The sequence below is a fragment of the Chinchilla lanigera genome, unplaced genomic scaffold (genome assembly GCF_000276665.1).
Source record: "Chinchilla lanigera isolate Chin_1 unplaced genomic scaffold, ChiLan1.0 scaffold00088, whole genome shotgun sequence".
Taxonomy (NCBI): Eukaryota; Metazoa; Chordata; class Mammalia; order Rodentia; family Chinchillidae; genus Chinchilla; species Chinchilla lanigera.
This window is the reverse complement of record NW_004955489.1, coordinates 5,547,231-5,572,405: the sequence shown is the minus strand read 5'-3', so window position 1 is coordinate 5,572,405 and position 25,175 is coordinate 5,547,231. Positions and strand designations below refer to the sequence as shown.

Here is a 25,175-nt window from a genome sequence, read left to right as displayed (position 1 = left end):
AAAGGTGGATGTGAACCCTTCACTGTAAGGAGACAGAGCAGGAGCAAAAGAGACCTTCAGACGCCATGGGCAGAGAGCTGTGTCCATGAGCTCTGAGAGCCTGCAGGAAAGATGACTTTAATGGGGCAGTAGAGGTTCCACGCATAGGTAAGCACATCAACAAAACACTATACTTTCATAATTGTGATGCTTTTCTTCACAGCAGTAGGAATTGAACCCAGCACCTTTGCGCTGAGCTACAGGCTCAGTGCCCTGAGGCTTTGCACTCCAGCCTCCCCACTTTTTTTTAAGACAAGATCTTACTGTGATACCCAGGCTGGGATCAAACTTGTGGTCTTTCTGCTTCAGCCTCACGGAACGCTGGGATTACAGGTGTGCACTATTGTGATGCAATTTTTAAATTCCCTGGTATGGTTTAGGAAGTAGAATTTAGAATAAATACAACATGGGTAAATAAGTCCTGCCTCCATGCTCCAAAAAAACAAATGTACAATTAATTAATTACATGATGGCATAGTGTTCTAGAATAGTAGCTCTCCCCAGCACAATGTATGTGTATACCTTAATCCTTGGAACCTATGAATATGACCTTAAATGTGACCCTGTAAAAGGATCACTGCAGCTATAATTAAATTTCGGATTTCAAGGTAAGATCATCCTGGATCATCCCAATGGTTTCTAAATTAAATGACAAGCATCCTTATAAGAGACCCAGTGAGAGGACAGGGCCATATGAAATGGAAGCAGAGACTGGAATTATACAGCCACAAACCAAGGAATGTTTGGAACTACCACAAATAAGAGGCAAGGGATGCTTCTTATAGAAACTTCAGAGAACACAGGACCTGCTGACACCTCGATTTGAAGTTCGACCTCCAGAACTGAGAGAGAATAAATTTTCATTGATTTAAACCATGAAATCTATAGTAACTGTCACACCAGCTCTAGGAAAGTAATACAGGGACTCATGTCTTGGCAACAGTGAAAAATATGTGGGCAAACAGTATGATGTGAGTGATAAAGAAAGCAAATTCAGTTTTCAGTAGTGGCAACAGAACCAGAGTTAATCTATAGAGGAAAATAATCATTCTACCATGTAGCTAAAATATTGTACTCTGCTTTCAGTGCCGTCTTTCAGGAGTGCCATTGTTGAATGGGAACCTAAACAGAGACAGGTGACTAGGATATTTTTGGTGCTAGAAAGCTTATCATACAAAGGATAAGTTCATAGCATGGGGAATAGGAATCCTGGAAAAGAAATGGATAGGTCAACATAATGGTACTCCTACAATATATGAAAGGACACCTTGTCATGAAATCATCTTGTTTTGTGTGCACCAGGAGGCAAAATTGTAGAAACTTTCTACCAACTTTCCAAAACAATCTAACAATAGCTAATTACAGAAACTCAAAACACTGTAAGTATTTGAAAGGGGAAATACTGCCTGTTAATTCCAAAGACATGGCCTCTGGCCTTGCCTCTGCAGTTAATTGGCTATATGACTAGTCATACCATTTTCTCTCCTTTGCATCTCATTGTCTTCTATGTTCTAAAACTAAGAAGTTGAGTTGAATTCTTTGAGAAGGTATTCCATTTCTTTGCCTTTGACTGCTTCCCACTCTATCATTTAATAAAAATATCAAGTTAATTTACAATCTTTGAATGCCTGGTAAGCACTAAAGATAGCTAGGGTCCACACTAGGTGTTTTAATATGTATAATCTCATACATAAATATCTCAGCACTGCAGAGAAGTATGCTACCCCCATTCTACAGAACAGAACACTGACATACAGGGGGATTGGGATTTGCCCTGTGTCATGTATCTTGGATGTGGCTGAGCTAAAATGTGAACTCAGATCCCCCACTTCTGGTACAATACTCTTTCCACTGTACTCTATTATGCTGTCCCTTCCTATGCCATACTGGCCCTTTGCCATATATGAATTTAGCAAATCACCAGATTCAGTATGAAAGAACTCACTGGAAATCACTTAGACAATATTAACTATCTCAAGCACACTAAACAATCAGGCTTCTGAGAAGTCAAAATGGTTGTGCCATTTTGAACCCATCAAATATTTAAAAACAAAAAACACCAAACCTCCAGGACCTCCTCACTCAGAGCCTTTTCCCTCAGCATTTTGTGTGCAATGTTTGATCTTCCTACCCTAAGAGAAGGCCAAGATTGAGGGTTGGTCAGCAGCATGCTGCAGCATGAGAAAGTTTGGGTTGTTGGGCTGGGGATCATGGAGGTAACAGCAAAAACAATAGCAAGTGTCTGTGGAGTTTCTGCAAAATGCTAAGGGAAGGGCTCTGATTGAGTATAGCTAGACTGTACAAAGAAATCCAATATTCTCCTAAAACCAAGCAATGTAGAGAGACCTTAATGCAGGTACCACTGTTCTTGCCTGGCACTATGATGGATATCCATAAAGATGGCTTAATCTTATCAAGAGAAGGGCAGGTGGCTTTCTGAGCCTTCTGCATACGAAGGCAGAGAAGAGTGCAGCTCATTATGAAAAGACTTGCACCCTAAACTGTCTAAAGAGAAAGTTTTTATGCCCAAAGGTGTAAGCTGCAGTTCTTTAGCAAATCCAATTATGAAAGAAATGACAATGCCGGAAGAAAGAGATAACGCTTTAAAACTAAAGTGAGGGCTGGGGATGTACCCTAGTGGTAGAGTACTTGCCTAGCATGCGAAAGGCCCTGGGTTCAATCCCCAGCACCATGAAAAATAAATGAAGAAACAAAAAGTAGTTCTTAAGGAATATAGAAAACATGGGGGAAGGTACTCAGTAAAGCCACTTAAAAAATAAACTCTATTTCTGAGTCTGCCTCGCCTGTGTGTCGCTGTGGCACCCAAATAAATAAATGAGTAAGTAGATGAATAAATGAATGAAAATGGCCCTTCCTGAGGTCCCCCTTCTCCCAGGGTTACTCTATGGTTCTTAGAGCTAGTGCAGTGCCAAGGTGTTGGAACTGGACAAGGACAACTGCCCTGTACTTAAACCTCTGCATGCATGACCACCCAAGGGGCCATCTTCCCAACCTACATAGTGTCTTCCAGGGCCAGAAGCTCTGCTGTGTGCTTCCCTATTCAAGTATAGAAGTTTTGCCCAAGGTTAGCTGGGTCCTGTCTGCCTGCAGACAGTTCACTATTGTCCTCTCTGTTCTTGCTGTTCTCCAGTGTATATACACACAATATGTTAAACCTGATTGACTCCTTACATCCTTGCTGTGTCAGTGCTAGGCCAGTTTCCTCCCAGATTCATTGCTTGAGTTCCTTGCTGTGCTCTGCACTGTTTCCCAGGCTCCCAAGGTAGCTGCTTTCCCACAAGGTCCCACCAATGGGAGGCTTAGACTATAGGCTAGGGAGAGGGCAGGGTATGCTACTTCAGACTGTATCTGTTACAGTGGCTGCTGAGACTGCTATGGTCACAGCTGCCTCAGACAGGCCCTTGGTGATTTCTACTTGTCAAGTTTTCCTGCAAAGGGCCGGGGCCAAAGACTTGCTGCCAGAAAGAATTCTGGCCTACCCCAAGGTGCAGTGTTCCTTACTGCACTTGCTCCCCAGGCCCATGAGATCAGAATTTGCTTGATCTGTATATTTCTTCACCACAACACATCGATCATTGCACTAAATGCTAAGCCTCCATATACTGCCTTGCCCATCATTAAATGCTGGGAAAAGTGTGTTTAATTAAGAAGTTGCAAAATAATTAAATCCCCTTTTTTCCTGACAACTATTTCTGGAACTCTGGCCTTCTGCCTTTATTAGTATGCAGTATAGACCCAGCACTTTACCCACAGATGCATTCAGTGGATAATCATAATGATAACCTCAGCCCCTAACGTTTGTATGTTTCTTGTTGAGGGGGCCAAACCACTCAGACCCTCACAATGCCCACTGTATTGGGCAATCCTAGGCAGACAGCTTGGGCCAGATGGGGGAAGGGAAGGAAGCCTGAGGAGACTGATTTCCAGAAGCTCGAAAGCATGTAAGTCATACCCGTGACAATTTGCTAAGTGACAACTGCCCATGAAAAAGTCAAAGCAATATAAAAAGACCCCCTGAAACAACAGTGATCCCATCTAAGTAGCATATGACATTTTACAAAGCAACTTTGATCCTTTATTTCACTGGACACCCGCCCACACATCCATCACATTACAGGTGAGAAGAAAGCAGAAAGATAGGGGAAGGGCTTTACACGGCAAAGCTGAAGCCTCAATTCAGGTCTTGCATCTGAATACAGCACATTCTCCACCTAACAAAAACAACAACCACCCCTCAAAAAAACCAAATAAAGAGAAAATATATACTAAATAGAACCTCAAAAACACAGGATTGGAAGGCTACCACAACACAGAGACTGAAGTATAAAAACGAAATGCAGCTTCAGCGGAGTAACTCTGGTTCCTTGACAATCAGGGACAACAGCAATTTTCAAAATGAGGAGCTTTCACAAGGCCCTGGCGGAAGATATTTCTATACACCTTTGGACTAAGTTTCAAGCCACTGTTAAATCTCTTCATGTTTAGCTACTTAGGAATCAAATATTCCTATCATTCTGTTTTGAAACCCTGTATCATTTTTGTTTTTGCTCTGTTGTTATTTTTTGTCTTTAATTCTCTTTAAAATAAAATTTAAAAATAAGAATCAAATATTTTCAGTGGGTTGGAGACAGACAAAACATCAAACTACCTCGAATGTGTGGGCAGCGACAAGTACGTTGCTAACACACAGCAGAATTACAATATGTTGCTATGGCTGGACTTTTTTTTTGTGGTGATGAGGAATCAAACCCAGGACCTACTATATGCTAGGAATACACTCCGTCATTGAGCTACATGCCAGGCCCCTGGCTGGACTTTTATTTATACGTAATAAGATAGGGTTTCTTATTAAACAACCAGAAATATTTTGGCTTTCTTTCACTAGGTATCACCGTAAAATGCCAGTTGAAATTATGTACAAATGGTTAACCTGCTGTGAACTGTATATGCAAAGAGAAAATTAGAAACTTATTTCTCATCGCTATATTGCTTCCATATTATTTTGATGCCAAACTGAGACCCTTCCAAAAAAGACGCTAAAATACCAATCATATCATACCAAAGTTTATTGATTACATCAAACAAAAATTTTGTAATGAAAAAGGCAAGTTGCATTCATAAAAGATGGCATTCACATTCATTTTAGAAAGCAATAACATAGACGTAAAAAATTGCTGAAGTGAAAAATGTAATATTGCAGTTCCATTTTGCAAGCTGAAAAATGATTTGTCAACATTTGCATAAAATCGGCACATTTATATACTGCATGTTATTTAAAAATTCCATGACTAAATTATGAATTTTGCAAGTTTACGCTTACATTTATACTGTTGCTGGTGTATATGTGGTAGGTATGGAATGAATATTTTCAGTTTAATAGGTAACATCCTCAAACAATGGACAATAGGTGTGAAAATTATAAGGACATTTTGAAAGTTCAAAATTATTCAAATAATGCGTGTCTGGTCCTATTATTACATTTTCTCTCCTCTGTCACAAAATAGGTTGATTACATCGTAGTGCTAGGAATACTGAATGGCTTATTTCAAGTTATTTCACTTGCTAACCCCATGCCAGCTAATTTTTTTTTGGCTCATTAATAATATCTTTCAAAATGAAAATCTAGGTTCCCAGTTACACATACACATCACTGCTATTCAGAACGTGAGCTGCAGTGCAGTGCAATGTGTAGCTGAGATATGACTCTAAATCCCCCTTACTCCTCTAATTTTCTTTCTGGCTATAAAACATTTTACATGCAACTAGTTTTATTTTACTGTCCTGGATATTCTGATTACGTCAACTCTTTAGTGGTTCTGCATTAAATAAGCCTCTCTAGCTTGGCTCTCTTGTTTGCATTCACAGTCCCTGGAGTTCTTATGTAAAACAACAACAACAAAGCAACAATAACTATAAAAACAAGATGAAGAACAGCCACAACAACAACAACAACAACAACAAAACACCAAAAACTTTCCTGGGTTAGGTTTTTTTTTTTTTAGCTCTTTGGAATAGGCAAAAATATAAAGACTTTGTCTTCAGCAGATCACCTCAAATATAGGCTACTAGAACACAGCACACTTAGAGAAGCTGTGAATGACATCTAAAAAATACTGAAAAATAATACTGATAGATGAGAACAAATTAAATAACAAAAAGTGACCAGTAATGATGGAATACTTTCTCATAACTGAAATTATGTCCTTTCTAGATTTAAGAAAAATTACATCTAATCATTAACACAAAATATATACATATGGAAGAATCAAATGTGCCATGTGGACTATATAAATATACTAATACAGTTTGAATCTAACACTTTTCCAAATCAATGTACAATATAAACATTAATAATAGTACAGGCATGCCAGAAAGACAAAAATAGAAACTGATAATGAAAAATATTTTTTAAAGACCCCTTTAATCTAGCAGTCAAATGTGGTCATTTCTATTCAAAAAAGTGTATAATTGTAACATTGAATAAAGACTTTTCACATTTAGTTTTCTATTTTAAGTGAACTCATTAAGAGGCAAAAATTTCCTTCTAGTCCACCAAGTTGAGGACCTGATAAAGATCAGTCTCATGGGTTAGAATTAGACCACTGCCCTGGCCACGTTAGCTATGAGACAACATTCATGGTTGCAGAGTCATGGCTCTATAGACTGAACCACGCTGAGATGGACCTTTCTTCTTCCCAAATGGCTAGGATAAGAAAAGTGCTGCATATATGCACAAATACTTTTTCAAAGAAAAACCGTTAACAATTTAAAATAAGCTATTCTTTGACTCCTGTCTACATAAAATTATAAAAGGCTGATGTTCAGAATGGCTTTATTTTGGGACAAATACAGTTGTACAACCTTACCTCAGATGCCAGTAAAATTGATACTAGAAAATCCTGCTTATTCCCTATTTTGAAGGTCTACTAAGTGACTGAAATTTAAACTTTAATTTCAAGTCCAGTAGCCCTACACCCATAAGTGGTGTTTCATTCAAAAGAACAAAAACAAACATCTTTTTGTCCCCATAGTCATACCGAGTTAACACGTTCCACAGAAGTGTTCAAGGTACTTTTTGGCAAGGACAGTTTACCAAGGCATAACTAGTATGTGGATGAACAGAAAGGAAGAACTATTCTGTCTGATGTGCTGACACCATTTTTAGTCTTTCTGTATTTTCAAGTATTTCATTTGTGTGCTTAAAAAAATAATTTAAGATGATCATTCAGCAGGAACGAGAAATGTGATCCAGCCTATGTCTTTTGCCAAGCAAAAAAAAGTAACACTGTATTTGCAAAATCTGTTCATTCCCATTGCATGACTTCTACTTTATACTATTGTATTTAAATCCATTCACAAAGTTAATGGGTTAAACAGCACCCATTTGGTAGTTACATTATTCTATCTAAAGCCAGGAATCTAAGTAGTCTTCCTTTCAACTTTCATATAGCTCTTAACTTACAGCTTTGGCCATAATGGCTCCTTACAATAACTGGGAATACTTAGTATAATCATTTGGTATTTCAATTGGCATTTATTCTGAACCCTACACATAAGAATATGATTTAGTTTTTGTTGCATATCAAGAATCCTGAGATGATAATTTTTTGTAGTTGCTTCTTCATGCTTTCCTTTTTAGCTGTAACCACTGTCAATATGCTTGTAGGACAATAACATAGGCAGTTCAAGGTTCGGATTCTGAAAAATTTAAAATATAGAGAGTTATAAGGCTTATTTTAATAATATAAAACCATCTGTTTAGCATTTTCGAGAATAAATCAAGTAGTAAATTTTGCAACGAGAGTAAAGCAACTGTTTTAACAAAGTGCCAAGTTTTATTCACATGCAGGAAAGAAAAGTGACAGAATCATCAGACTTTAATCCTTTCTTCATTTGTTAGCTGAATAGATTGAGGTTTGCTTTTTGCTTTTGGATTGCTCCAGGGTTCTGCTGAATACATTTTCCTACTGGGATCCTTGCTGTAGACTGGGGGCTTCTTGAAAACAAGGACATTTTGTTTATCACTCTATCTCTATCATCTAGTACATGTCTGGCACAGAGCAGATGCTCAGGAAATAATGAATGAACGGGGTGTTGTTTTTTGAAGTGTGAATTTTGACAGAGGAAGTCTGAAGATGCATTCAGCTTTGGAACATTTCTGTGAAAATATTCTTCCTTTACTGAAAGACGCATGCCCCCTTGCCGTACTATTGAACTTATTTTTATTTTTGGTAGATCATGTACTATGAGTCAACTGACTCTTATGTTTCTCTCATGTATCATCTATTTATAAAACAGAACTTGAAGAAATTTCCCTAATAAATCTACACAACCTTCTCGTACCTCTAAACATGATCAAATGGGGCATGAGAAACAAATTGATTACAGAGTGCAACTTAGGGATGCTGAGAAACAGAAGTCAAAGGAAAGAACTGAACTTTGATTCTCCACTCTAACCCCCAGCTTTCTGAATATGAACAGTAAAGCCTTAAGCTTTAAGGAGACAGCTATTTTCTTCTGATTCTGGGACACCTTTCTTGCCACAGTTCGTTTACAAGTCCATTAGAATGTCTTTCATTTCCACTATGTTCCACATTCTCTAGAATCCCTATTAGGCCTTCCAATAGCTCTACAGGGTCATGGTGACTCTCATCAAAAGAAGACTGTCATTTACACTGAGAATCAATGGAAGGAGTCAAGTATTTCTGTCACTAACCAAGGAACAAACTCAATTTTGGTAACTGTCCAATATTTTCCTTGGAGGAGAAATAATGCCAGATGAAAAACTATTCATAGGAAAAATAACTATATTAAAGTAATTGTTTTCTTTTAGAGAACTTTATTTTATCTTTAAATATTGTATGAGTTAAGGCCCTAGAGAGGCCAAAAGCATTAGCAGTATCTCTTACCCAGCCCAGTTCCCCAACCACAGACCAGGCTAAAGAAAGCAATCCAGGGGGATACAAAGTTAGCTAAAAACAATACAGCTAAAATATATCTTATAGCCTAGACAAACAACGTGGGACAAAAGGGCCAACAATTTTGAAGGCTACTGTGAAGTAGATTCATTACTGAGGGAAAAACACATGCAGGTGAGTCTAACACTGGGTAACAATGGTAACTGCCGCAAAGGAGTTTGTTTCCAAATTAACACTGCAGATGCAGACTGGTGAACTGCAGGAGGTAAAAGAGGCGGCAGATTCAATCCTTTAGTTTAATTTTCATTCCTTGCTAGAGGAGGGGGTGTACCCAGCTGATAAAAAATGGGCCTTTGAGGTAGACTCACAATTGTAATCATTAGCTTCAAAATGGAGTCACAATTTTATTTACAATGATTATTTTTATGTGTGTGAAAAATGGCCCTACTTGTGAGCTGTACAGATTGATTTGTTTCCAAGCTGACATGCTTGTAAGCCTCATTTGTGAATTACTCTAAAGCCCCATGGATGGGCAGAAGACCTATAAAGCTCCAAGGTTCCACAAGCCTCTGCAGTGGGAAACGCAGAGTGCAAATAAAGGAGTCATTCTTGTTCAATGGTTCATTCCACAGTATCTCAACTCTTCTCAAACATTTTTGGGGACAAATGAAACAATGGTATGAAACAAATTTATTCATTTTTAGAGACATGAATTAGGAAGCATTTTATATCACTAGGAATGCATCCCCCTGAATGGCTAGGAAAGATTTTACCTCTGAGAGTTGAAACATTTAGCTTGAATAAAACTTGACATTAAAAAAGTTATGATTAGAGTAGACTGGTTCAGTAACATATATTTAGGGATCAGACATTTACAACGACATTAAGTATATACCTGCAAACACACAGACACAGCACGTGAAGGTACAAACACATTTGATTATTTTCACATAATTCCCAGAAAAACATGCAATGCTAAACTGACTTAATTTTATACAGATGCAATTTTGGAATATTTATTTTCAATTTTCCAAATGATCTTCATGAATCAAAACTATATTTCCTCATTAGTATCAATGAATATTTTCACATGATGGCACTGCCATTGACAACTTGCCCCTTAGAAATATACTATAATATTATTCTGCTCTAAAAAACATCACAAATTGTATTAAAGGGTTTTTAGTAAATTTAAAACATGTATTCCCCCATATTCCAAGCAATGCATCTTTATATTTTTGTAAAGAAATAGTATAAAGTTCACCACACCAACAGCAGAGAAAATTTAGAGTGATATTTTCATTTTTTCTTTATAATGCTGTTAATCTGTTTCTTTAAAGCCAGCCCACTTGTTTAACACTAGGTACCTGTTACAATACATTAGATTCGTCTGAGAATGTTCGTAAAAGAAGAGGTCTGACTGAAGGTCTGGCGGATAATGAGTCAGATGCCCTTCTACAGTTCAGATTTCTCTGTAATAGTGAGGCAAAGATACTTAAAGCATTTGAATATAAGTTAACCTACCTGGCGATAAAAATGTAGAAGAAAAAAACATTCCCTATGGACTATTCTTCTGGCCAAAAGTACAAATAATTACACTACACAGCAAATGCATAACATTCAAATGAATACACTTAAAGATCTAAGAAAGTCTCCAACTCAAATTATCTGTTCTTGTGGTAGAAGTAGGCATTAGTAGTATGTGGCAAATTTGGGTTTTTGAAATGGCATTGTTGGTTATATGGTAAGATGAGCCAATATGATTTGATTAGTAAACCTTACCATCCTTTTGGTGAACACCTCTGAGAGTTGTGCCGTTCTGTGAGTGTGTCAAAGATAAATTTGTAGAAAACATCCCTGTCCTGCTGAACAGACTAGCTCCAACACACCAGGCTACAACAGTATACCTGGATCAATGCAACTATAGACTAAATGTCCAAGTTTTTGAAGATTTCTTCCTCTCCAGTGTGACAATGTGAAAGGTAAACAAATGAATAAAAGAAATGACAAAATACTATAAGTATCAATAGAAGATATAAAAATGAACTATGAGAAGTAATTTTTCATAAAGAATCAGAAAATGGTGTCAGGCAAATGAGAATGCAAGCAAGTTGGTACATTAAGAAAGGAAATCACCTTATTCACTCCAAGAGAAACTGTGATTGCTGGAAGTTTGAGAAAGCATGAAGATAGTAGATGTTCCTGAGGAAGGGAGGCGTTTCGTTACCTTGTTCACAATTGCACAAAAGGTGGAAAATTGCAGTAGAAAAAAGAGAAATGCAGAAACCAAAAAAGAAAGAAAGAAAGAAAAAGTAAATATTATCTTAGATGTAAGATATCTAAAAAGAAACCTTGAGATTTGGAAGTAGAAATGACATGTTAGTTTTGAAGACATTACTTCCTAAAGTGAAGATAGAATCAGAATTAGGAATAGTATATTATATGAGCCAATTACTATTTCCTTGTATATCAATTTAAAATTACTTTGTTAATGTTTGAGAATGTAGTAATTTGGATAAAATATTTCTAAAATATGCCTTTCATTAAGTAAGTCTTATCACTAATCAACAATTCCCTACGCTACATTCATTCAAAATCTATTGGTCAGAGAGCTATGTTCAGACCTCATCACCAATTACCAAATTCTTGATTGGTAAGTATCTCCCCTATCTAATCCCACTGATATATTATGAAGGAACTCACTGTCCTCGGGCAGCTGCATGTTAAAAATCTAATCACGATTAAATAATGGGAAAATATTTGGTGACACCAAAGTCCCATTTGCCTCTGAACTCACATTTAAGTTTGTTTTACATAATTCAATAGGTGTCTCCATTTTTCCTTACATCTTTAGAAAGGTAGGCTCACTTTTTCTGAGGTAAAGTCTAAATTGTTCCTTTAAAACACTCAGAAAAAATTCAAAATTGATGACCTTTTAACTAGAAAACCTAAGATATTATTTCTTTTGTAAGCTGTGCCTGAAATTATATGGTAATTTATAGACTTGGTTTTGGCATTTCCCAAACAAAATAGAATGATGAGTGGATACCAGTGGAGATGAGTCAAACATCTCTGTTAATCACGACTATCTCTATTACCTTCTTAGTGACTAAGGAAAACAGGCTTAGGAGAAAAAACCCAGCTAAAGTAGTATATGTCTACCACAGTTTCATAAACAAACTAATAAAGGCATAAATGTATTTCCATTTATTCATGTTTTGATATAACTACACTTTTCCTGTTCATATTTTAGCTTAAAGGAAGGTGGTAACATACAAATTACTAATTGATAAAGCTACAGAAATAAAAATTTTAGTTTCTAAGAAAAATTTTGAATTGTTTCTATCTCCTATTTTGTGGGCAAAAACCCTGCAATGAAATTAACAAGATACTAAGCCCCCGACCCCTATGTTTAACATACAAGCCTATCTATTTAAGACTGCAACTATAAGCATATTTTGGTGTGTTCAAAAACTTGCATCCAACCACCAGAGATAAAAGTATTCTAAGTAGTAGAAATTTTATGAGTTAACAGATTAGGTGTTAAACTACTTTATAAAGGAAAAAAAAAAGAAAACATGAAAGTACAGGAAGCAGTAGAAAGCACAGAAAGTATCTAAAGCAATAACAAATTGATATAACTAGCAACTGGTACTGAGAGGGTGTGAGTAAGACTGGAAATAATGAGCTAAAACAATATGGAATTTCCACATTCCTCTGCAGTCACCTAGACAGCTTTGACACCAGCTCAATTAGCAGTATGTCAAAGAGGTAAATGGATAAAGGTCCATGTCAACAGCCACGACATTAGAATTCAACTTTATTTTCGTCTACTCCAGATCAGAGCTATTGCCCTCCGATCTATGGCTGTATATGATGCTGGAAGTATTACAGTAATGGCTATTATTACCATTATTTTTAAAATAATAAATTATATTTTCCAAACTTTCCAAGCACTTTCTCCAGGAACTTTGCTCGGACAACTGACACTCTTCCTTTCTTTGTCTTCTACTCCAAAAGTGCTCCCCTACATAGTAGAATACTTCCATTTGTACAGACATCCCACGCTGGGCATGGCCATGATGCTGGCTCCATTCCATTTGATGAGCCTCCCCCCATGTCTGGCAGGCAAAAATTAAGCCTCTGTTTTTGACCGTGGTAGTTCATATGAGAAAAAATTACATAAACACATCTGGAAAATTCCCCCGCAGTAAATATGAAGTGGTATTTACTACTTGGGACAGAAGGTCCAGATACATTTCAGTGATTTACAGACAAGCAACAACTGTGCTTAGAGGGCACATAGCTTTTTAAAATACCAAGAATCCTAAAGTTTACACTCCCTTTGAAGTGGCATCTTGCTGGTGCACTGTTCAGTGCTCAATGATAGTTTCATCAGACACTGTCAGCAGCATGACTATGCAGCTTTGTCACTTTAAAGACTAAAAAGCTCTGTGGTTATCAAAAATGGGGCTCTGCAGAAAATTTAGCTAGGTTATATGTGCTAAACTACAACCCTTGAGTTAAACAACTAAGCCTTACTTTGAAGACAGAATTTTTTATAATGTAAGCATCACTGACAGATCTCAGCAGTGCTGGAGGCTGCCATGCTAACCTTTTCCGCAGGTAGCGACTTGGACCCTGAAATAGCTTGGTTGTGTTATAACAAGCCATAAAACTGATTCTACTATTTGGTTTTATACTTGTGTACAGAACAGCTCCATATGAACGCCCTTTGTAGCTTTACTCAAGGAGGAGATCTTCTTGTGAGCTGGGGCCACGCTTGATTCATCTCTGAATTCCTAGCGCCTACTATAGTAGCCAACTCCTAGGGGGCCCTGGGGCGATGTATGGTGAATCGAATGGAATTCAACATAAGGTGGCTTCTATACTTGTTAACTATAAATGGCTTGACTTCTTTCTCAAATGTTATAATGAGGATAGCTTTGGCAGCCTACCCACTATAGGTATTTCTGGCTGTGGGTATCGTGGCTAGGATGTTTATTGGTTGAATTCAGTGGCATCTTCTACTATAGATAGGGACATGTACTTCACTTGGAGGCTGTCAGGGTATGAGGTACACCAGGTATAAAAGCATCTTTTGCCTTTCTAAAATGAAGCCAGTGACTTAGCAAAGAATACTGAACAAAATAGGAAGTCATTCATAATGTCAGATCTTTGGGCACTAAGCATAAACACAATTTTGGAGAAAATTAGATGCTCTTTCATCTTTATTTAGAAGTTGGACTCTAGATTTTTGAAATGGCCAAACAGAGTATTATATAAATACCGTACATGTGACTTCATGAGAATAGCCGTGGCTGCCATGTTTCAGATGGCCTTTATGCATTCATATATACTACTTTGCTCTTGCATTTTCTAACACACACAAAAAAAGAGGTGGCACTGCTGAGTGCTGACAACTGTTTTGCCTCATTTGCAACTCTCAAAATCCCACACAGTCTGAAAAACCATTTAGTTTTTCAGACATTGGATATAAAGAGAGATGTTCATCAGTAGGCGGTTCAACAAATGTTTATTGGTTCAGTTAGGGTAGAAACAAATGAATGAATGATTGAATGAATGAAAATGGTTATGAAAAACTTCCTGGTTGTTCTAGCACATTAGCATGCAAGCTATAGCACAGTCAATAGAATTCCTCCTATTGTGGATATAACCCAGGACAAATTTGATGCTGGCCACCCCTGGCAATATTCGATGCCGCAAAGTGAAAAGGGCTGCCAGAACTCCCTACTTTCAGCAGAACTCCATAATTTCAACAGAAGTTTTCAATCTGCTGTTTGTATGGAAAGAAAATGCTATAAGAAATATTTATCTGTGATCTCCTAGTAGCATCCATCCATTCAATAACCTATATAAAATATCACCTTCAAACATTATCTAATTTTTTAAAAGAGAAGGCCTAATTAAGAAGATGATATATTTGAAGATTTTGCTTTTTGAGATTTTTGTACCATTTTTAGAGCAGGAAGGTGGTGTGAGCCATTATTTAACATGTGCTCCATTATCTCAAATCAGAAAAACATTTTTGAGCACCTTAAAGTCAACTTCCAAATAAAAGAGAATGGAAGAGTCACTCAGAGATGCTCCTTTACAAATTTTCCATTGCACAAAAGTACCAAGCTATTTCTCACTTCAACATTTCTTATTTGGCTTCATGTACAAGTAAATTGCCACTTGAGTCAATTGCAAAAACTTGTTCTATCAAGCTGTTCAAATGACATTATGGTATAATCAGATGATTAAATACTACTTTGCATCCTAAAACTAAAAACCAGGATAGAGGGAGTTAGAGGTCTACCAGAAGGCTTAAAGAGTGAACTAACACAGTCTTTAGGCTAATGTCATTGTGCCCAGTTCCTGCCCATAAAGCAAACAGAAGCAGGCAGTTCAGTGCAATTCTATACATTGATTGGCCTTGTATACCAACAATCAATATAGCTTATGCACTGATAGTTCTATTACTTTTGAATGAGGCTAACACTGACTTGTTACATATAGTTCCTCTTTTATACTTTTAATCACTTTAAACATTTTCTACTGTAATAATTTCAGATGCTCATGCTGCATGTCAACCACTGGATTCTATTAATTCAATAGACAACTGTGGCATGCCAGTTTTATGACTAAATAAACTGGTTGGCAAGTTTGATCAAATATATCCATTAGTCATGGCTTAGAAAACTTCCTGAAAAAACTGCCTGAGAGGGGTTATAAGACCTAGTTGGTGTCAATATGAAAAGAAGAGGGTTTTGTTTTAGCAATATGAGCTAGCATTGGCAGGAATATGACATTTACTTTATTTGTGGTCAGATGTGCCAGAAGTTTTACTTTCTAGGAAAATCTATTCTTTTCACTTTACAGGCTTTTAAAAAATGTTCAAAATATACCAGATAATATAACAGAGGGAAATAACTTTTAATTCCAATAGGAAATTTATAATTTTATTTTATTTTTATATAATTTTAATAGATTAAAATAAAAACACACTCAAAAAAGGCTGAATTTTTACAAGTATGTTTGGAATAGAAAGGATGTAGAAGTCACATCCAGGGAATTGTCTTTGGTTCAAATATACTGTGGTACAGACAGGGCTAGAAGCAACACAAGAGATTAAGCAGCACTATAATTAAAGGATGGGGAAAGGTTTGAAAGAAGCATATTAGGATTATCAACTAAAAAGAAAAATCTGCAAACAGCCCACAGGGAAATTTCTAAGGTTCAAGCTGAAATGTTGGTGTGGAAATTCCTGGTGTAAAAATTTTGAGCTAAATACAAAATAAAATCATTTGTTCCTTTTAAAATTCCATATGGAGTATACGAGATATGAGATACTCCATATGGATTACTAAAGGTCACATACAACACTATTAAGGCATCTACTTACCACCTGCATTGGATAACGAAGTTTTTACTATACTTTTTATGCAGAAGAGGAAATTAAGTGATGAACCTGTAAGGAGGGGTTTAACATGCTGTAACTAATGCAATTCTCTAAATGAGGTTTTCAGTTCATGGCAGATATTGAAGCCCCTTCCAAAAATTAGATTATAACATAAGCTTATTTCTTACCCTGGCACTTCTTCTTCTTACATTCTTTAATACTATTAGAAGAATCTCAGGAAAAAGGCTAATAAATATTAGAAGAATTATGGCCAACCATGTGGACACTGAAGACAGCATTTGAGCAAATACGAAATACATTCTCTGTTGTTTAAGAAAAGGCCTGGAATAGAAAGAAAATACATAATGGAAAGATAATCAGTTGCTGTCAATTGAAAAATAAATTTAATTGAAACTTTTATATTTTAGAAAACTTCTTTATATATGTTAATATAATTTTCTTTAGAATGCCCTGAAAGGAATAAACAAATTTCACTTACCAAATGTTTGGAAAGAAAAGGAATGAGAATCAAAGGGGGGGGAAAAAACAATAAATCCATCTGATTCAAAACAACCACACAATCAATTATAAAGCTGACAACTGGTGAATATTTATGTATATTAAAAATGCTGGAGCTTTAAAGATATGTAAGAGCAATGATAATTAATTTATCCTAATAAGCATTTTATTTCCTCAACTGACTTATTAACACAAGATCTGTGCTCTTCATAAATTTAAAAGGCATTTTAATAACCACTTCCCCTAAAATAAATCCTACGTAAATATAAAAGGGACTAGAGAGCTCATAATCTCTCAGCAATGAGATGAATCTACCATTTTTGTCTGCAAATACACATTAAGTAAGAGTATATGACAAACAGGTTGATGCAGAACTCCATCTCATTCTAATTCTGAAAAGCACCTTGAATATTTTCTAGGCAGTTAATTGAGCCATACCGAAAGTCTAACAGACAAGGGACAGCTAGCCCTAGGGTGTTCCTTTGCATTCTACTGACAATACTCTGATTAATATTTCTATTTTGTGTTTTGTTTTTACTTCCATGACATCTGTGTAGCTTTGCAACAAGGCAGTAAAAGACAAATAGTATTATTCTTAGGATAGGTTTGGGTTCAAACATCATTTTCCCTGTCAACCTGAAAAGAGGGTACCTCAATGCCTCAGGATAAAATATGTCCAGAGACATCAGTTACAATTAGCATTCAACTTAAGTTTTGTATTATGTCTAGTCGAAGCACTTCTTAAGGCCCACATTTCAGGTAACAAAATAAAAAATAGAGTTATTCCCCCTTTATCTATGAGGAATGTGTTTCAAGATCCGCAACGGATGCCTAAAGCTACATAGTACCAAACTCTGTTTACTGTTTTTTTATAACACACTTATGTAAAGTTTAATTTATAAAGCAGGCAGAGGAAAAGATTAGCAATAACTAGTAATATTATAACAATTTACTGCAGTAAAGTTGCCGGTATCGTCATACTCATGCTGTGGGACTTATTACTAAGTAGAATAAGGGTTACTTACACACAAGCACCGTCATAGCAGGACAGCTGATTTGGTAAGGGATCGCAACTAACTAAACAATGGGCATCTGGTCTACACAGCCTGGATACACTGGGTAAAAAGTATGATTAATGTCTGTAGAAGGACAGACCTACACAGCATGAGATTTCGTCACATTACTCAGAAAAGTGTGCAATTTCAAACTTACAAATTGCTTACTTCTAGAATTTTCTATTTATGGTTTTGGGACTGTGGATAACTGAAACTTCAGAAAGTAAAATCATGGTTAAGGGGAAACTATTGAATATAACTTTTAGTAAGCACCATTAAAGAACATAAACAGGTATGACAATGTCTTAATCATTATTAATTTTAATCAGTAAGAAAAGTTTCTACAGAAATGGTTAGAAACTTGCTCAGGTTGCTAGAAACATTTTATTCTTGTGGCAATTTTGTATAATTTTCAGATGTTGACTACACAGATTCATTACAGCACTCTGGGCAGACATACAATTGTATATTGCACTTGGTTAATCAAGTGAGTCATATTATTAAAGAAAATAGACACTTTCTTCAGTTTTGCCACTTTCAGTCATTACCTATAGAGGGCCTAAATATATGCTGTAATTTTTCATTTTGGAACTGATACTTCCTTAAAGTGATTAGATTTTTCAGATTTTTATTTCTTAAACTTTTAGTAAAAAAGCTTTTCAAAACAGTTTCTTTTCAGTATCAAGGGACCTAAACATAGTCCTCACATCTCTGTGATAAAAATGTTTTATATGTATGTGAGAGTTTGCTTAAAGCAGTGAAAATATGACCTCTTGGAATCTCACCCCGTAGCTTACTTTATGTATGCTCCCTAGCACTATCATTCTTATGGAGGGGAAGACACTGAGTAATGAAAACAACTTTGACATTTTAAAAACAAAACAGGCTTTTTGGAAGTAAGGAAAGGAGATGCAAGTTCTACTATTTACTCCTCTAACCACAGCTTGTAGGTCTATCCATCACTGTACTTGAATCTGGGACAGAGGGTATGTTCTATGGTAGTACAGTACAGGCATATGCAAACTGAGGGCTAGAGGTCACTTATCCTTATTCATAAAGCTCATAACAACAAATATATAAAAAAGGAAGGTGTGTTAATTATAGACATTAACTATATCAAGTCGTGTGACTGGAAAAGATAGTTTAAGTTTGAATAATTATAGTGAAAGACACACTGCCATTAATCCACCTCAAAATATTTTGCCTTACTTGGAACCAGCTTACCATACTGTTCTTTCTAGAAGCACTTCTGGAAGTTCTCTTTCATGTCTTTAGTTGTGCTATCCTGGCTGCCTCAATGTCCTTAATCAATTCAAAGGCTACAGTACATAGGCTTACATGCACATGGTATGCCACTTTATACATAAGGAACTTGAGCGTCCAAATGGATAATAATGTGTATTGGCCCACATAGTTAAGTAGAAATTTCCACTGAAAATTACATGGGAGGTCATGCTAGAAATGAGTTTAACTTCACAGAGACATGCTTTCCACGTTCAAATCAAAGGATTTGGACATGGGTTACTAAATAAAGGGAGGTCTTCTGACTAATCATGCAGTCTCTATTCCCATATTTGAAATTTCACTTGAAATTAGCAGCATCGCAAGCTATAAGTAACCTCCAATTAACATTAACACATTCCTGCCAGCACGACCAACCTGGTGGTACATGCATGACTGTCCCATCACGAGGCTCGAGCCATTGATGATACATGCATGACTGTCCCATTGGGGAGCTTGTACCACCGGTAGTAACAAACACTTTTATTGGTGCTTTTACTAATAACATTAATAAAAAAGTCTATGAAAGCTTATTTAGTTGCTTGAATTTGAATAATTCCTTTCCAATATAAATATTAATACTATTCATACCAATTAAAATTATTATAATAGTCATCAAGTTTATTTCATTAAAGAAATTTAATGAAATTAATTTGTATTCGTGAATTTCTTTAAACATTTTATACATAAGGGTGGCTGATTTGTACAGAGTGTGCAAAATGTCATAACATAGTTGGCTTTTTTTGTGGCCAAAGCAGCATGCATTTTTTCATGTACCAGCAGTGGCTCAAACCAATGGGACAATCAAATTCAAATCAGAGTTGCCCAGCAGTGAGATACATAAATTATGGCTCTGCCTTTGTAAGCACACTGAAGAGCTGCCATCTTAAATAATTAAAACTTTAAAAATACAATGAATGTTTACATATACAACGTACATATACATACATATTTACATATTGCTTGTATATGCTTACCAAATAATTCCTCCCCAGAAGAATGAGAAAAATACATAAAAGGCTAAGGAACCCCAAATCACAAAGTGATTTATCCATGTCCAGAACCGAGTATCCAAGGCAAGCTGAAAAGATACAACTCAGATTTCATGATAGACACAAACTATACCAAGTAATACATTATGGTATCTTACAACTTGTACACAGTACTATACCTATGGGAAGATCTAACTGTAACCAGGGATCTGGAGGAGAGTGGAACTAAAAGAACAAAAGAATCTAGCCTTTTCAGACAGTTAAGGTGAAAAAGCCAAGCTCTGCATCACGAGCCCTACAGTACAGGTGGGGAGATGTGGTCAAGCCAAGTTGCTAGTAGGTGTGGGCATGCAGTTGCCTCAGTACTGGGTGACGGGCAAGGACTGACTTAATGGTGATATCCAGGAGGCTGGAGCCCCTAGTCCTCAGGGAGTGGTGGCAAATAGACGGGAGCAGGAGATGAAGGCAAAAGGAGAAAGCCTAGCTGGAAGAGGTAGGTATGCTAAAGAGCAGTAGGAGAGGGAAAGCATAGCTACAAAGGATAGACACATGTCAAGAAAGCTCAAACACAACAGATGAAGAGTCACTGAAGTATAAAAGCAAACTCTTACATCATGTAGTAACAGGTCATGGGCCTTTCTATGTCGTGTGTCTTTTCAACTGTAAAACCCTTATGTATTCCATTAAATTAATAAAATGTTCAGCTGCTTTAGACTTTAATTGCTTCAGGTTATGGCGAGCAATGATCATGTTTTCAGACTGTGGGACCTGGGGTTTTCAAGTATGTTCTCATTCATAAAGAGGATGCTGACAACACTGTTAGTACAACCCACTTTTAAATTCCCATCCATCACAATGCTAGGGAAAATATTACCATACTCATCTAAAGAGAAGGGAATGGATGTCTTCTGAGATATACATGAAATATGCTGCAGTAAAGCTTACTTTAACTATGAAAGCTCACTTTAACTAGGGCAACTGGAAGCCTAAGCCCATATGCCATGCCAGGAGAAAAAAAGAAGAGGCGAGAAGCTTCCATTTCAAATCATGACCCTGTGAAGCACTGTCATAAATAACCACTAGTCATCTACTACAATGAACATATTCTATGCGCCAGATAGCACTCTAAGTACTTTATGTGTATTCACTGACTGACTCCTCACAAAGAACGCTGGGGTTGGAAGGTGCTACTGTACTCTTGTCTCCCTTTTATAAAAGAGGAAACTGAAGCATAAACAAGTGAAGTCATTTGCCCAAGGACGAAACACAGCTATTAACTGGCTAAACTGAGATGAATTATAACATTTTCTTTTAAAATCTTAAAATATTACAGAAATAGATGAGCAATGCAAATACATTTGCTATGAAAAATGAAAGAGGAACAAACGTTTTGAGAAAAAATGGTAAGAGAGGTCCTATGAAAATTCTACGTCTAAATTCTGTTTCTGACCACTGGGCATGCTGGAATTCATTTAGAAGTATTTATTATTGGATACCACATGAAGTGTTTATTTATGGGATGATCCAAAAATTTGATAATGCTTTCAACTATAAAGTAGTCTCAACTCTTGAGCTCAAGGGTAGAATTCAACAAGGCTTCATGAGGCTTCACAGCACTATATGATTGCCAGGTCAATCTGAAGGACCTGCTGTATATCCTTACGTACTTCCTTACTAATGCGGTAAATTTTAGTGATTAACGCATTTCACAAAAGTTTATCATTACCAAACTCTTGCACACCTATCTTGCTGATAAATATCTATTTAAACTGGCTTAAATACTCAAATTACTTTTAGGCCAGGGGTTCTTAAATATATGTACAATTTTAAAGAAGACTCAAGTACTTAACATGGAAACATACATATATGAGCTCACAGCCTGTTTATATGCCATTTATCATAAAAATACATAAAACAAGAAGGATCAGGTTGCTGTTTGATTCTTTTCTAAAAGTAAAACAAAATAGAAAGGAGAGACAAAATACTATAAACAAATGAATCACAAAGAATATACAAATGCCAAAATCCTTAACATCATACACTTTTTTATGGAAAAAAAGGTAAAACAAAATTTCATAACAAAGTAATAGGCAAATAACAATGATTAATATTTTGCATGTTGTTATCTTTAAAGTAGTTGCTCAGGGAACAAGAAATGGTTATAAAAATGTCTACAATCGTTATTAGCACAAACCTTCCCTTTTTTTGAGGGGGAGTCTTTTTGAGACAGGGCCTCACTATGCAGTTCAGGATGGCCTTGAGCTTACTTTGTAGCCCAGGCTGGTCTCGAACCTGCAACAATTCTCCTGCCTCAGCCTCCGGAGTGCCGGGATTACAGGCTTGAGCCGCCATGCCCAGCTCAAACCTTCCTTTTTAAGGAACTAAGAGACACTAATAATATAACTGACTTGCATTCTTTCCCTTTTCTCTACTGTCCATTCCCTTTTCATCCATTCTAGTTCCTTTTGGACGATTCCTTCCCATTTCACAATATCTATCGTACACCTTAGAATTTATTTACTCTTTCAGTTTCACACACCAGGGAGACAATACGATGTTTATACATGCAGGTCTGATTTATTTCACTTATGAATATGGTCTCAAGTTGCATCCATTCACCTATAAAAGTCTTAAATTTATCCTTGTTTAAGCATCATATAATTTTTAGTAAGCATTCAAGGAAAGGCTTGAATAAAAAACAGCAACAAAAATAAAGATTAGCAGACTAAAATAATACACTAGGATTAGACAAAAATGGTTTGAAATAGTTTTGAATACATAAAAATCTCACCTTCAGAGTTACAGTGAATACTAAGACTGTAAAAACTATGGTCCCAAAAGTCCAGTTTCCATAAATCTGAAAAACATTTAACAATTACATATGCCGTGAGTATATGAGCCTGCTTAAAAATATAAAAAGCCAAGTTTAATCCTGTAGGTAACCGTGGAAGGTTTTTGTATGAATTATTTAAGGGAAATATCTGGTCAATAAGATCAGGTCACAATACTGCATTTTCCTGTGACCCTATATTTTCATGGATAAGCATATAACATCTGTGATTAGTAGGGTTTATTTCCATGCACCATCAAATAGAGAATTCACTGTTTTGATAAAGGCAGGGAAAGAATCAAACCAAACCAAACCAAAACAAAACAAAAATCAAACTATTCCATTAACAGCAATGTTCTTCAAAACAAATCATTTGGATAATTCATGTCTCTAAAGATTTTGATATAGCCTTCACCTATAAATAAAACTCTCATGTACGCAATAACTTGCAGACAAATTGACTCACATTTGAAAAATAAGTCTAATTCTTTGACTGTGAATACTACAGCTGTTCGTATGTGCACATCAAAGAAAAGCAGATAACACATATAAATGCAAACGATGGCAATGAATGGCACATATGCTTACCAAACGGTGTCAAGATCTGAATGCATAACATTAAAACAGAAAATGAGATGTAAAAGGTTTTTAAAAAATAAAAACAAAATATATTAAAGTTAATAGAAGCAAAAAAAGAATTTGATCAAATCATATATGGGTGTTGTTTAGTTGTTGATAGCAGTTCTCACATTTATTATAATTTTAGCAAACACTTACAAGGATGGTGACATATACAGTAAAACCTTGTTAATTTGGACTTCCTGAACCCAAAATAGATAATGAGATAAAGACTGGTTGGTACTTCTTATGTACCACCTAGGACATTTACTGAACAAATGAATCATCATTTGCTGCCAAGAGACCACAGAAGAGTACACGCACATTCTAGAGCAAATTTTTGGGAAGTACTAGCCAGCTGTATACACTTTCCGAGCTAAATGTGAAAATACAAAGTGACAATCACGGGAATCAGTTATAAAGTTAAAGGGTCCCAAGAAATAAAAAAAATTGAATCCCTTCTTACTGATGGGCAAAGGCAACTTGGGAAAGACTTTCCCAAGAACATTCGAGATTCAGCAGGACACTCTCCTTGGCAAAGTACTACATATATCTTATCTATTCTTAAGTAGATCTTCATCTCCCCAACAATTACTTTACAATTAATGATTTTTATGGCTCATACTAAACTGATACTTGTTAGTCCAAGTTAGAGAAGTTTTGACTATAGTAACTAATTTCAAAGTAGCATTCAAATTCCCTAAGCATAGTAATTCCTTAAGCCTAACTGTGCAGGTTCCAGACATACTGTACTCAGTAAATTATCTTTGAACCTTAGCTTTGCTTCACCTATGATTTCAAAGAATGATCACAAAACAGGAAAACCAGAAATGGGTAAAGGAAAACATAGTGAAAGCAGCATGCAAGGCAGTGTGTCAGTTTCCTTTTGTATAGCTGTAGAAGAAGACCTCTCCTGTCCCCATCAATAATTCTCTCCTAGAGTACAGCCCAGGCAAAATCATCCCAATGCAGCTGCTGACTGCGAAGGGCATTTGCTGGAAAGGCACTGGCAGGCCCAGAGCAGCCTTTCTGGAGACAACTACGCTTACATTAGGAGGAGAAGAAAGGAAAGAAAAGAATTCCCTCTCTTCACTTCCTGGTAGAGTTCAAAGATATAACCACTACCCACTTAAGTTCCAAACATGGAAGGCCACTATGAGTAAGAAGTAAGTGGGGTCACACTTTTCATTAAGACAGAAAAAGTGCTTTTCACCTCGAAGTGCAAGGGTCCAAAGTATGACATTCCAAGAACTCTGCTCAACTAGTAAATATCACAGCCAAAGTTTCCAGATAGTTTGCATATCAGCTCTCTAATTAGCCATGCAAAGGAGTAACTGCTTACTTCAATACCTACACTATTTGAAAGAAGTTGTGAAAACTATATACTGTATTTAAAAAAAAACAGATTGCAAATTACAGCAAGAATATGTGTAATACAGACTCACTGACCATGGAAGAAAGTCATGCTTATAATACCAAAAGATATAATGACTTTTT

General features: G+C 36.3%; 1 protein-coding gene across 4 annotated transcripts in view; it reads right to left on the bottom strand.

Moving 5' to 3' along the window:
- Positions 1 to 5,110: 5,110 nt before the first annotated feature.
- Atp11c (ATPase, class VI, type 11C) overlaps positions 5,111 to 25,175 on the bottom strand; it is a 172,743-nt gene continuing 152,678 nt past the window's right edge. For 2 of the 4 annotated variants that reach the window (XM_005404550.2, XM_005404551.2), the window contains exons 27-31: positions 23,022 to 23,087; positions 20,216 to 20,319; positions 16,572 to 16,725; positions 10,346 to 10,450; positions 5,111 to 7,758 (exon numbers count right to left, since the gene is read on the bottom strand). In XM_005404550.2, the coding sequence (XP_005404607.1) occupies positions 10,349 to 10,450; positions 16,572 to 16,725; positions 20,216 to 20,319; positions 23,022 to 23,087 (426 nt within the window). In that variant the 3' untranslated portion in view covers positions 5,111 to 7,758; positions 10,346 to 10,348. Of the gene's footprint in view, positions 7,759 to 10,345; positions 10,451 to 16,386; positions 16,453 to 16,571; positions 16,726 to 20,215; positions 20,320 to 23,021; positions 23,088 to 25,175 lie in introns of all 4 variants that reach the window. The other 2 variants (XM_013504485.1, XM_013504484.1) reach the window with 2 other exon arrangements.